This window comes from Dryobates pubescens, chromosome 1, assembly GCF_014839835.1.
Source record: "Dryobates pubescens isolate bDryPub1 chromosome 1, bDryPub1.pri, whole genome shotgun sequence".
Taxonomy (NCBI): Eukaryota; Metazoa; Chordata; class Aves; order Piciformes; family Picidae; genus Dryobates; species Dryobates pubescens.
In genome coordinates, this window is record NC_071612.1 from 64,311,486 (window position 1) to 64,325,621 (window position 14,136).

The following is a 14,136-nucleotide window of genomic DNA, read 5'->3' on the forward strand; positions in this document are numbered from 1 at the left end:
TTTTGTTTTATTCTGTTAAGTACTAGCTTTACATCAGTTGATTTGACAGGTTTGGTCCATGGTTTTTTTTGTGTGTGTGGCTTTCAGAGAGAGGAAAAACTCTAGTTCAGAAGAAACCTACCATGTATCCAGAATGGAAATCAACCTTTGATGCCCACATTTACGAAGGACGAGTGATTCAGATTGTTCTGATGAAGGCAGCAGAAGAGCCATTATCTGAAGTGACTGTAGGTGTGTCGGTCCTGGCAGAGCGGTGCAAGAAAGGCAATGGCAAAGCAGAATTCTGGGTAAGGAGAGAGAGTAAACTTGCTGACCTGATTATGGTTTTTCAAACTGAATGGATGCCTTATGCTTTGATATGAGTGTTTGATCCCTTTAGCATGTGTGGCAGCATTTTTTAAAGCAGATAATGTACAAGGTTAAAGAAATTGACAATGAAGTTCCTGCCATCAGTGTTTGCAATCGTGACCTGTGTCACAATGAGGGGCCTGTGTTAGAAAAGCCTAGCAGTTTTTTGTAGCAAACAGCAGATGTTTAAACTTGATCTGTTCATTGTAATTCATCCAGAGAAAAGACAAAAGGTGAAGCTTATTCCAAGGCATTTCCACGTAGGATCTTTAATTCTATTTATTTTCACAATGGATGTTGGTTGATTCGGTGCTGCTCTAGTGGGGGTTCTTTAATACCCATTTTTGTTACAGAATCATAAAATCATTTAGGCTGGAAAAGACCTTTAGGATCATCTAGTCCAACCATTAACCTAACACTACCAAGGACATTGCTGAACCATATCCCTAAGCACATGTCTATACATCTTTTAAATACCTCTGAGGGTGACAATTCAACCACTTCCCTGGGCAGCCTCCTGTTCACCCTAAACCTGCCCTGGTGTAGTTTGAGGCTGTTTCCTCTCATTCTGTCACTTGCTACTTGGGAGAAGACACTGACAGCCATCTTGCTCCAGTCTTTTTCAGGGAGTTGTAGAGCGTGAGAAGGTCTCCCCTCAGCTTCCTTTTCTCCAGGGTTAACAACCCCAGTTCCCTCAGCCATTTCTCATAATACTTGTTCTCCTGATCCTTCACCAGCTTTGGTGCCACTCCAGGTCCTCAATGCTTTTCCTGTAGAGTGGTCTTGCAAAACTGGGCACAATACGCAAGGTGTCGCCTCACCAGTGCCTAATACAGGGGCAAGATCACTTCCCTGGGCCTGCCTGTCACACTATTCCTGATACAGGCCAGGACTTCCTGGCCACAGGGCTGGCTCATTTTCATCTGTCTGTTGATGAACACCCACAGGTCTTTCTCTGCTAGGCAGCTTTCCAGGCATTGTGCCCCAGGCCTGTGGCAACACATGGGGTTGTTGTGACCCAAGTGCAGAACCTGGCACTTGGTCTTGTTAAACCTCATACAACTGACCTTAGCCCATTGATTCATCCTGTCCAGGCCTTTCTGTGGAGTCTTCCTAGCCTCAAGCAGATTGGCACTCCCACACAATTTAGTGTCATCTGCAAATTTACTAAGGGTGCACTCTATCCTGTCATGCAGATCATTGCAAAAGACATTAGAGAGAACTGGCCAGGGAACATCACTAGTGACCAGCCACCATCTAAGCAATTATTCAGAAAAGTAGCTAAAATCACTAGTGATCAGTTTTAATTTTAGTAATTACTTTTGGCCAATTCATTGATCTGAAGTCCTCTGCTTGTTATCTGTAGAACAGGTACCACACAGACTTCGTCTGCACAGCTTCAGTCATGACTTGCACAGAGATGTTAGCTTGTTTACTGTATCCTCTAAGGTTGTTTCTGTGTGCAGAGAGACAGCCCATCAGTAGTCACTGTAACTGAGGTCTTTGCCTTCTGGGAGATTTTTTGAGTGAAATTGCCTTAAAGATGAAAACAAAGTCATTATCCCAGTAGCGTAAAGGGGTCTGTAGGGATCTGTGTTCACAGGTGTATCTGATGTAACTGTACCTTTCTTTTTTACTTTCCTCCCCTCCCAAGTTGTCTTTACTGTTAATTGAGGGATGCTTTGCTCTGTGCTAAAGTCAACACTGAATCAGACCCTTTCATACTTAATAGCTTCTTCCTCTTTATGCTAGCAGCAGTTTAAGAATGAGCGTCTCCATTCTGAGCGCAGGAGGTGACCTCTCCTCTTGGCTTAAAATGAATTTGTGTTGGTCTGTAAAATTTGCCACAGAAACCATGTGTAGTGGTTTGAGAGGAAAGACAAAGCAAACGATGATGCCACTCTTTTTCTGATTACAAGCAGGAGGATTTGATGCCTCTGTGATTTGTACTCTCAATAAACATATAAAGGATTGTATAGACTTTTTCTTTTAAAGCTGGGTTCCTGTGTACATTGAGTTTACTAATAGTAAAAACAGAAGCCAACAAACTTCTTTGCAGAAACAGGAAAGGGACATGCAAAACAATGTGAACTTTGTCTGTGCTGAGCTTTTGAGTAGACATCAAAGAAATGCAGCATGATAGTAAAAGCAGTAGAATAAAAGCCCTGGTTCAGCTGCAACAGTGAGATATGGAAGAGGATTGTAACCCAGGAGTTACTGAATATCATACTTTGATTTGAGTCCCTAGAATGAGCTGTTTAAATTCCTGAGAGCCAGCTACATACTTCACCACTGGTATCTTTCTTTCCATAGCTTGACCTGCAACCTCAAGGGAAGGTGCTGATGGCTGTGCAGTACTTTTTGGAAGATGCAGGTAACGTCAACTCTTTCTTTTCAGTCAGTTGTGCAAAAGTAAAGCTTTTTTTCACATTTCTTTTGTAGAACACAAGATGTAGCTCACAAGAAAAAAAAGCCCAAAAGCAGAAAACCCCTCACAAATCAAAGCAAACAAACAAAAACCCAGCGCAAAGCCACCTATATTAATTTGTTTTGGTGCTGTGTGAAGTCATGGCTGCATTTGTTAATTTCTAAATGCCTTTATGCCTTGTTGCTGTTGCATTTAGCCCACTTTTATGTCTTTATTATGTCTGTCTTCGTGTTTTGATGAGCTAGAAAAGCTATTATCAGTTCCTTTTTAGCTGCAAAATTAAATCTCTTGCTCTAGTTTGTGGGAAACTTTTTGTGGCTGGGACTGTCTGAGTGTCCTGGCATTCAGATGTCATAGTCACTAATGAGGGACACTGATTGCAGCAATGAGTGAGTGGTTAAGTGTTCAAATGCAAATCTAGTCGATGTTCTGCCCTAGCAGTTTATAAGGTGAACAACTTGGAAACGTCAGAAATCTACACAGCTATTTGGAGAAGGCACTAGGAGGCCAGAGAAGGTAGTTGAGTGCAAGAAGGGAAGGTTTAAGTCCAGTAATAAACCCAACTATTCTGGCAAGGATTTCCTTATCTGTGGAATTCTTTCCTGAAGGAAATTATGTAAAACTCACAGGTTGTTTAGCTAGTGGTTGAAATTTCTCCATAGTAGAAGTCATGAAGCTGTTATTTCCTGGAAGTTGGACTGGTCTGCTCTATTAGCCCATGGCCTTGCACGGCATAATACTGTGTGTTCGCGAATGATAGATGGAAAGAGTTAAGCAGTAATTGTTAGAACACTGGTGAGGGTTTTTTCCCCCCTCAGACATGTACAGGGAACACAGCTCTGCTCTCATGCAGCACATGAATTGTGAAGGTACCATACATTTTGGTACCATATGTGCAGTCTGTGTAGCAGTTACTAGAGGAGCTCCTAAAGATAGAATGTCACATGTGGTACATGACATTTCAGAGCTGACATTTTATCTTTGTAATGGCAAAAAAAAATAAGCTTATATGCTCTTTATTTTTGTCTCCTTTATGGAAATTTAACTCTTTGAAGCAAAATTCCAAAGAATTGGGTGACTCTGAAGAGCCTCTAAGGAAAAGCATTTCTCTGAAGCTCAGAAGCTCTCTGTTTATGCACTAATAACACTCTGGTTGGCATTCAAACTGTTGTGAGCCATTGTATTAGAAAACCCTTATTGTGGTCTTCATCATGGCTTATCTGTGCAAGGCAAGTTTCAGGGGGCAGTAGTATCATGAGAATCTATTTAGAGAGACATACAGAAATCCATTTGCCAAGCAAACTTCAGAGTTTCTCAACCAAGCCTCTTCAGAACCAACTTCGATATTGTCAGTTGCTCATTTGATGAGGCTGAAGCATTGATGAGGCTCTCTTCATAGACATGAGGGACAGCAGAGACAGCATAAATTAAAACCTTCCATAAATTGCTATTTTGCTGTTAGTATGATAATAGTATAGTTGTGTGCTTTAAGTCCTCAAATAATTGCACTGTGTGAGTGATCAAAATAATTTAAATACAGATTAAATGTTCTTGTAAATCTTTTAATTGTATTTATTAGGGACTGCAGAAGGTAGTGGGTGAGACCTAAACATCCAACAGAAGTCATGCAATCATACTTTAATTGGCAAGTTAAGATTCACATGTTAATGTCGTCTTAGACCTTCTACTTGACAGCAACTTCCTATTTACCTTCTGCTCTATAGAAAGTCACTCACCAATACCTTTTTGGTAAGCAAATCACAGAGGCAGTGGAAATTCCCTTTCAAAACACTTATTCATCTATCCTTTGTGAAGCCAAGTCATTCACACTGGTATTTGCAGTGTTCCCATCAAACATTAATGTATTTTAACACACTAATCCTCGGCCGCTTGCATCCCCACAAGTCCGTGGGACCAGATGGGATCCATCCTAGGGTGCTGAGGGAGCTGCAGATGAGCTGACCAAGCTATTCTGCATCATTTTTCAGCAGTCCTGGCTCACTGGAGAGATCCTAGAAGACTGGAAGCTGGCCAATGTGGTGCCCATTCACAAGAAGGGCCGGTTGGATGAACCAGGGAATTATAGACCTGTCAGCCTGACCTCAGTGCCAGGCAAGATTATGGAACAGGGCATCTTGAGTGCAATCACACAGCACTTACAGGATGGCCAAGGGATCAGGCCCAGCCAGCATGGATTTAGGAAGGGCAGGTCCTGCCTGACCAACCTGATCTCCTTCTATGATCAGGTGACTGCCTGGTGGATGTGGGGCAGGCTGTGGATGTAGTCTACCTGGACCTCAGCAAGGCCTTTGACACCGTCCCCCACAGCAAACTCCTGGCCAAGCTGTCAGCCCATGGCTTGGATGGGAGCACACTGCAATGGGTTAGGAACTGGCTGGAGGGCTGAGCCCAGAGAGTGGTGGTGAATGGTGCCACATCCAGCTGGCAGCCAGGCACCAGTGGTGTGCCCCAGGGATCAGTGCTGGGCCCTGTGCTCTTTAACATCTTTATTGATGATCTGGATGAGGGCATTGAGTCCATCAGCAGTAAATTTGCTGATGACACCAAGCTGGGGGCAGGAGTTGATCTGCTAGAGGATAGAGAGGCTCTGCAGAGGGACCTCGACAGGCTGGGCAGATGGGCAGAGTCCAAGGGCAGGAGATTGAACACATCCAAGTGCCGGGTTCTGCACACTGGCCACAGCAACCCCATGCAGAGCTACAGGCTGGGGTCAGAATGGCTGGAGAGCAGTCAAGTGGAAAGGGACCTGGGGGTACTGGTCGATGGCAGGCTGAACATGAGCCTGCAGTGTGCCCAGGCAGCCAGTAGGCCCAATGGCATCCTGGCCTGCATCAGGAACAGTGTGGCCAGCAGGAGCAGGGAGGTCATTCTGCCCCTGGACACTGCACTGGTTAGGCCACACCTCGAGTACTGTGTCCAGTTCTGGGCCCCTCAGTTTAGGAAGGAGGTTGACTTGCTGGAACGAGTCCAGAGAAGGGCAACAAAGTTGGTGAGGGGCTTGGAACACAGCCCTGTGAGGAGAGGCTGAGGGAGCTGGGGTTGCTTAGCCTGGAGAGGAGGAGACTCAGGGGAGACCTTATTGCTCTCTACAACTACCTGAGGGGAAGTTGTAGACAGACGAATGTTGGTCTCTTCTCCCAGGCAGCCAGAACCAGAACAAGAGGACACAGTCTCAAGCTGTGCCTGGGGATGTTTAGGTTGGATGTTAGGAGGAAGCTCTATACAGAGAGAGTGATTGTCCATTGCAATGGGCTGCCTGGGGAGGTGGTGGAGTCACCATCATTGGAGGTGTTCAGGAGGAGACTTGATGGGGTGCTTGGTGCCATGGGTTAGTTGTTTAGGTGGTGTTGGATTGGTTGATAGGTTGGACACGATGATCTTGAAGGTCTCTTCCAACCTGGTTTATTCTATTCTAAAATTATAGACTTCCCTCATATCACTAGCTGTGTATTGCCAAACAGGCAAACACTGAATAGTTTTTGGCCCATCTCATTGCACTGCTGTGAATGTTTTCTCCAGTGAAATGAGCAGTTAGCAGAGTTAGAGCAGAGAAGCTAGTGTGTTACAAGGATGTTTGTATTAGCTTCCATTCTTCACATTGCTAAAACCTTGAGTTAACAGTTTAAAGCTCACAGACAGTTCGCATTCCTTCCTGTGCACATACCGTTTTGTTTTCTCTGACACACCTTTCCATACAGAGCTGTGTGGTGGCTGTGTTTCTCAAATGGTGAAAAAAGCTTGTTCTGAGCTGGTGTTTCAGTTGCTCCCAGGTTTACCTGGAGGTATTGCTACCACTAGTGTCTCCAGAGTTACAGGTGTAACCTTGTGTTTGAAAATCTCCAAGCACTTTGCAGAAGTGAGTAATTCTTACTGTGGCTTGCTTTGCAAAGTAAAGCTGTTGCTTTGCAGCCCTTCCAAGCGCCAAATGTTCTGCCACCTTTAGAGAGAACTGTTTTTCTCTGCTTTGATGGTAGGCAGCAGTATTGAGAAGCAAGTCTGTTACTGCTCCATTATCCGCTTTAATGGAATAAACTCATACTAAAATTTGCTCTGTGGTAGGCTACACTGCAGCACTTCATTTGTGTATTCTTTTTGCAGACTGGGGCCTGGGCAGTTATGTTAGGGCTGTATATGAAATGTCTTCCCAGTCTCAAAGGGGTTTTTCTTTCCAGACTGTTAAAACCAGGGCTGGAGAGCCCTGACATAGAGCTGTCAAAGAATTTTTTTGTTTTCTGTCCTGGGATTTGAAAACAAGCTTGTGCTGGGAATTAGAAGTTTTTTTCTGCTGGTGTGTGAAACGTGAGAGCAGGGTGTTGATCCCCACTTTCACTTCAGAATATTGTTTTCATACTGCCCCTCCTTCTCTCGTTATAGTATTGAAACTAGGTTATAGTTCTGTAAAGCAGCTTTAGTTTCAGGAGGTGGGAGTTGCAATACGTTTAATGCTTTGCTCGATCTTTGTTTATTCAAATGTAGTTAATGACCTTATCCAGCAAGAAAAACCCCAGGATCAGAGGTGGCTTGCGGTACTGCTGGGTGTCTTGTGCTGTGTTAGCAGCTTTGGAAGTATGTTTGGGTCTTGGATTTGAATTCCAAATTGCTGCTTTGCTGGCTTTAGCTTCCTGGAAAAAAAAGGAGTTAGTGAATTCTTCCCTTAAAATGCTGTTAGCTGTATCGGAAGGTGAGTAATTTGCATGTGAACCTTTGACATCTCAAGTGTCTGAGTGCTGGGACAGGAACATGAACCTGGGAGCTGCATGTATTTTGAGTGGGCTTTTCTCTCCATGTGCTGTTTTGAGTGTTTTGGAAGCACAAGATCTTAGACTTTGAGGCATGTGTGAGAGATAGTAGGGTGAATAACAGCTTTGCTATCACAGCACGTTGGATGGGTCTACATGAAGATTTGAAGCCAGTTTCTCTACAGGTAAGGTGTGTTGAGAAAGGATTGTCACATTATTAGTAAATAATAATGATAAGGGGTGAAAATCCAGACCTGTGCCTTATGCCAGCCTCCCTGTGAACAATTAGGATTTAATCATTTAACTGAGGCAGTTCTGTTTCTAGAAATCTGGCAGATGTGATAGTTACTCGGTGGCACCTAGAATCTCCTTCAATCTGCATCCAGAAGTCTGATTGCAGGGGTTCAACAAAAGCATTTTCCAGCTTCGTTTTCTATAACGAGAGTCAACTGTCTGACGATGTAATTCCCTAAGCAGAAAGCTGGCAGTGTATTTGGTGTAGAGCAGAGAAAACGCGGTATTTGTATGTGTTCACAAGCAATTTTACTTAGATGCTGTATTTTTAAAGGTTTGGTTTACTGTGCCTTTGTGATTTACCAAAGAAAGAGGAGAAAGCCCGTTTTCCACTTTACTCCCTGCTTCCCCACAATGAATGAGCTATCAGGTATCCGCAGGAGTGCTAACCAAAACACTTCTTGACATTTAGGAAAACAATGCTCTGTACAGCTGAGCACAGGCTGGGTTAGTAGAGCTGCTGTGCAGATGCTGAGCGAGCTACAAAGGCTGGAGTGTGGAGATGGGATTTGTTTCTCCTGGACTGAAAGGCAGGGCTTGTTAAACCTCCGGTGGTTTGTTTTGGCACTTTCCTAGAAGATCATTGGGTTCATTGCTGCCAATGAAGACTGATTCAGTAGAGACCAGCTGAAAGTAGCTGCAGAGCCATCCACCACAGTGCTCTGCTGAGTGTCACAACTACCTGAAGGGAGGTTGTAGACAGACGGATGATGGTCTCTTCTCCCAGGCGGCCAGTACCAGAACAAGAGGACACAGTCTCAGGCTGCGCCAGGGGAGGTTCAGGCTGGATGTTAGGAAAAAGTTCTATACAGAGAGAGTGATTGCCCATTGGAATGGGCTGCCTGGGGAGGTGGTGGAGTCGCCATCACTGGAGGTGTTCAGGAGGAGACTTGATGGGGTGCTTGGTGCCATGGGTTAGTTGTTTGGGTGGTGTTGGATTGGTTGATGGGTTGGACGTGATGATCTTGAAGGTCTCTTCCAATCTGGTTTATTCTATGTATTCTATGTCACAGGAGAGGCTGCTGGCACAGTGGCCCAGGCAGCACTTCATTCATTTATTTAGAGGAGCAGGCAAGAAATGAACACCCACAGGTGTCCCAGTCGCTGTTCAGGACAGAGCATATCATACCTGTCATTTTTTTACAGCAGTAGCACAGCCACCTTTCCGTCAAGGTGCTGCAAAGAGCTTGTAACACAACATGTGCTAAGGTTTGTAGTGTAAATGCTTGCGGCTGAGGGAAACGATAGGAGATTGTGCCAGCTTTCAGAGCAAGCAATATTGGCTTCTGAAGTAACAGATTATTGGCTTTGCTACTTAAATGTCAGTACATCTACAAGTACTGAGAACAGAGGTGATGGTTTTGAACAGGGCGGGGAGGTGGGGAGGGAATGGAAGAGCAAACTACATGGCAATAGTAACACTCTGTAAGTGAAATGTGAGGAACACAACCCAAAATGGTTTAAAACAGCAAGCTCATGTCAGAGAAATGTAGGCTTTGGGTAAACTTGTATCTCTGCAAATGGTGGGTTTTGTAGACATGATCTGTACAGCAATCCTTTGCAGGACCAGGTTAAAGAGCAGTATTCCTCTGAGACAGTTCATGCCAGACAAGTCTCCGTTGTGAGGAACTGGCCTGCCTTTTAATGATTGCTCTGAGAGATTAATATTTTTCTTGACCTGAAGATGCACTTAACTTTTAAACAAAGCCAAGTGCAAGAACAGCAAAAGGGGACACTGAACAGAAATGTTAGTGGGTCTTGTAATGTATTATAAAGTTTCAGGCAAATCTCAACTTGAGCAGCCAGTTAGCTCGGAAGATGTTTTGCCTGCCCCTGCTTGATGTGAAGGCCCTGTTCTCAGTTTCTGACAGTAGCACTGTTATCTTTCCTCTGTTCACAAACACACAACCAGGAAGTGAGCGAGCTAAAATGAAAAATAAACTCTGCAGATGGCAAATGTTCCTTCAGTTCCTCCTTCTAAAAAAATCTGGTCCAGTTTTTCTGGAGGTTGTTTCCTTTTTGCCCTTGGAAATTTTGAAGTTCAGTTGAGCAATTTGACATCTTACCTTGAGGTTTATTTCAGCCCAGCAGAGTTCTAGCAATATTGTTTTAGCAAATGTTTTCCAGACTGTGGGTCGTGTGTTGTGTTAGTGGCTGTGAAATCTTCAGAAGGTCTGGTGCTGGCATTGGATAGTGTGTACAGGGGTGTGTTTGCAACACTTGTGGAGAGCTGCACTGCCTATTCAGTTGTGTTTAATGGTTTCTTAATGAATATTTGGGACAGAGGAGCTCTGGGTGCTTTTGTCCCATCAGCTACAAGTTTTGAGAAGGGACCTTGAAATACATGAACAGAGTGTCAGTGATAAATATTAACCACAGGCCACAATAGAGGAAATGGGTTATGTTTAATGGTGTGTGCTGGGTCCAAGATGATTAAATTCAAGTCCAGGCCACAAAGGTCACCTGGATTCTAGTTGCTGATTCAGCTGTTTTGTACATGACTGTTTCTGACTTTGTGCTGGCCCAGGACGCGTGTTTTGTGTGTGGGAATCCTGGCTCGATTGAAGGGGGAAGCAAAGGCTTTCCTTTGTGTTTCTTCCTTCCCTCATCTCCACCCTGCATCCATGCAGTTGTTGGGAAAGTTACTTCCTTGCAATTGTTAATTCTGTCTGCATCTTTGAAATAAAGCCTTTGTTCTCCAGTTGGGCCTGTGGTTGGCTGAACTTCAACACACGTTAAAGGTAATTTACACACTGAAGATAACTTGTTAAACACACCCATTGAAATGAGCTACCCGGTCATTTCAGAGCCACCTCAGCTTCGAGTGCACTCGACTTACAGCAGCTGGCCAAACCTCTCCGCTTCTGCTGAAGCATACAAAAATGTTTGCAGCTATACTTTGACATGTTGGTTGGGTTTGGCAGAGGTGTTTAATAAGGCAGCTGGTTGTGAAGACTCTGTGCTCTCACATGCAGATTTTGAAGTTGTGCTGTGCTTAAGGTTTCTTCACCACTGAAGCACGTTTAAGGAAAGTGGATGGTTTCTCTTTTCTTTCTTTGCACAAACTGCCTAGTTTATTAGTTGTCCTCTCAAAAACAGATGCCAGTCTTGCATATTTCTGTTAAGTTTGGTATGGGTGCTCTAGAAGGGGAGGAAATACCACACTTTCCCATATTCTGATCAAGTTTGTCAGAGACTTTTGCAGGTAGTATCAGCAGTACTAAGTTGCATCAAGTGTTAAAGCACGAGTTGAGGCTGTGTCCTGTTCACCTGCTGAGTGCTGTTGTACCTCACTAAACACGTGTTTTGCCTGCCTTCCAGACTTCAGGGAGGCTTTTGTCCCTTAAGCTGTTTCATCACAGGTTATCTCTTCAAACCACAGGCTATAAAGCAACATACCTTTCTCTGCTTTGTTGCTGTTACTGATTAAATCACCATTATGAAGACACTGTTTTCATGCAGCAAACACTATGAAGTATTGCTGACCCAGCAACGTTGTTGCTCTTTGTGCAGGTTCAGGTCGCTGGTTCCCTTACAGCATTTGAGGACCAGTGGGTGGGGTCCCTGTATTTGCTCAGCAGGGTTAAACAAAGTGGTAGTGCTGTTTGCAGACTTGGCCGAGCAGAAGGGCAGCGGCTGATGGGAGCTTTTGTTGTGTGAACTCAGTAGCATGCACAGCCAGAATGAATCCTGTTCCTGGAGGGGAAAAGATAGCAGTAGTGTACATTGTGCCAGGGTGTCATGGTTGTGTTGGGAGCTTTTTCAGGGTGAGGCAGAACAGGCTTTTCTCTGAACCAGATGGACAGTTTCTTAGAAAAGTGCATTAATACCTAGTGGCAAAACCCAGGGACCTCTTTTGAGCTTTCTCTTCACTAATGTGCCAAATCTTTCCTTAATCTCTGAGCTGACATCGTCCTTTCTTTTCTAAGACATCACACACTGCTGCAGTCTGGCTGCTCTTGACTGCAACTGATAAATTAGTTCAGGATGCCCAAAATGGTATCAAACAGCAGATTGTATTCCAGGCTCAGTGGTCTGTTGGAATAGGAGTGGTAGTCAGCTAATACAATGACAAAACCCAAGCACAGCCAGCAAGAAGAAAAACAGAGCTCCTGGGTAACTTAGTAGTAAGCTCAGGCACTGCAGCTTGTGTGACTTGGCACAGGAAACAAATGTGTTTCTATCAGCAAAGCTCCCACTGATACAGCTAAAAGGCAGCAACGCAATGGAGCAAGTGAAAAATGATTGCATTGACAATGGGAAAATGCTCTTCTGACTTTTTCCTCACTCTGTTGTTGTGGAAACTCCCACTCTGGAAAAGGCAACCTCTTACTGCCCTGGGCTTTGCAGCACTTCAACCTGTGAAACACATCCACAGATGGGGTCCTGGAGCTGCTGGCCAGAACTGATGTGCTTAGCTCCAGCTCCTCATTGCTGATTCAAGCTTTTGTCCTTCCCTGCTGGATGGGACTGTCACTCACCAGCTCCTCTCTATTGACAAGTAGCATGTCCAAAGATTCAATTACCAGCTCCCCAGTCTCTCCTGATGTACCTGCATGGGGTTACCTCTGTTACAAACTCCTATTACTTTCCAAATGTATAAGTAAGACCATATAGTCTGAGCTGTGACTGAAAGATTGAGGCACACACTGCTTGTTGGAAAAGAAACTCGGAAGGTTTCTTGGGAATAAGTGGAAATAACTGTAACCTGTCACGGAGGGCCTGCATGAGCCAACTTTCTTTCTTGGCTAATGCTGTAAGTAAGTTCTGTGCAATTATTTGATATTATGTAGTACTATATATTGGAAGCCCATGGGGCCAGAAGAATATAGGACTGAGGCGTGCTGACACATAGCACCAGTGTTGTGAGGTAATGTAAAGGAAATGTCTAATTGAAAAATGTCATTTGTCCTTACTGCTTAATGATCCTGGAGGCTGAAAGAAACCCATCTGAGAGTAGAATAGAATACAATAGAATAGAATAAACCGGGTTGGAAGAGACCTTCAAGGTCATCGCGTCCAACCCCTCAACCAATCCAACACCACCTAAACAACTAACCCACGGCACCAAGCACCCTATCAAGTCTCCTCCTGAAAACCTCCAGTGATGGCAACTCCACCACCTCCATTGGTGACTCCTGCAGCAGGCATTTCTTCACAGGCATTTCTGTTGTGGTACTGATTCTGGAGGGCACATGGAGCAACAGGATGAAAAAAGGAGTCTGCTGAAGAAGACTTTCCTGCTTCCAATAAAACATTCATTCCTCCTGTACATAAATCACACAATATATAGGAGCTTGTATTTTATTTTTTTTTAAGGTAACAGCTGTGGTTGTCATCTCTCCAACAAGACTGCACTCCATCCTGCTTCTTGCTCTCGGCTCATTTCTCTGAAGGCTTCATCCGAAGGAGCAGGAGAGGGAAGTGCTTGCAAACGAGGACACAGAGACACCTTAGGAAGTAGTGTGTACATGCGTTCCACCCTTGTTGGCCTGAAAGTCTGCAGAATGCAGGTGTAAAATAAATAGAAGCACAAGTCTAAAATGGAAGAACAAGCTGAACTTTTTGGAAAAGCAAATATTAACCTTTGTAATACCTTGCAGTATTAAATGTCTGTCTTCTTGTCTCCCCATTTAGACTGCAAACAGTCGATGAGGGAAAATGAGGGGACAGTGACTATAAACAGGAGAGGAGCTATCAAGCAAGCTAAGATCCACTACATCAAAAATCATGAATTCATTGCTACCTTCTTTGGACAACCTACATTTTGTTCTGTCTGCAAGGACTTTGTGTGGTAAGAAGAAAACACTAAACCTCCATCACCCCCAAGGGCCAAGTAACTGCAAAATTAGCTTCAGATACATTGAGACAAAACATGACATGTAAATGTATGTGTGTTGGGAAATAGAAGTAATAGATTTACTAAGAGCATTGTTGTTCTTAAGAACTGTACTGTTCTCTTTCACATTAAAAAAAACAGAACTTGCATGTTTTTGCCATTAAAATCATTGGTAAAATATTCCATCAGCAGCGAGTGAGATCTGACCCACAGTCAACAGAGAATGAGGTGGGCAGAGCTGAGAAAACTGTGCTCAGACTTAGGGATGTGAAGTGGTTGGTGGGAGAGTGAAAACTCAAAGAGAGTAAGAAGCTGGATCCCTTTCCCAGTGAGGCCACTTTGTAGCGAGTCAGATGAGGAGGACTGAAACTTTGTCTTTTCTGGGTTTGCCTCTGAATTTGCTGGTCTATCAACACACACCACCAGATCCTCTGAGTCTTGCTTTCCTAAAACCTGGTTCTGAGTAG

General features: G+C 44.1%; 1 protein-coding gene across 1 annotated transcript in view; it reads left to right on the forward strand.

Annotated features, from left to right (window-relative positions):
* Nucleotides 1-14,136, forward strand: part of PRKCD (protein kinase C delta) — a 76,623-nt gene that overhangs the window by 41,691 nt on the left and 20,796 nt on the right. The window contains exons 3-5 of the mRNA XM_054167392.1: nucleotides 88-287; nucleotides 2,662-2,722; nucleotides 13,468-13,624. Of these exons, the coding sequence (XP_054023367.1) occupies nucleotides 88-287; nucleotides 2,662-2,722; nucleotides 13,468-13,624 (418 nt within the window). The remainder of the gene's footprint in view (nucleotides 1-87; nucleotides 288-2,661; nucleotides 2,723-13,467; nucleotides 13,625-14,136) is intronic.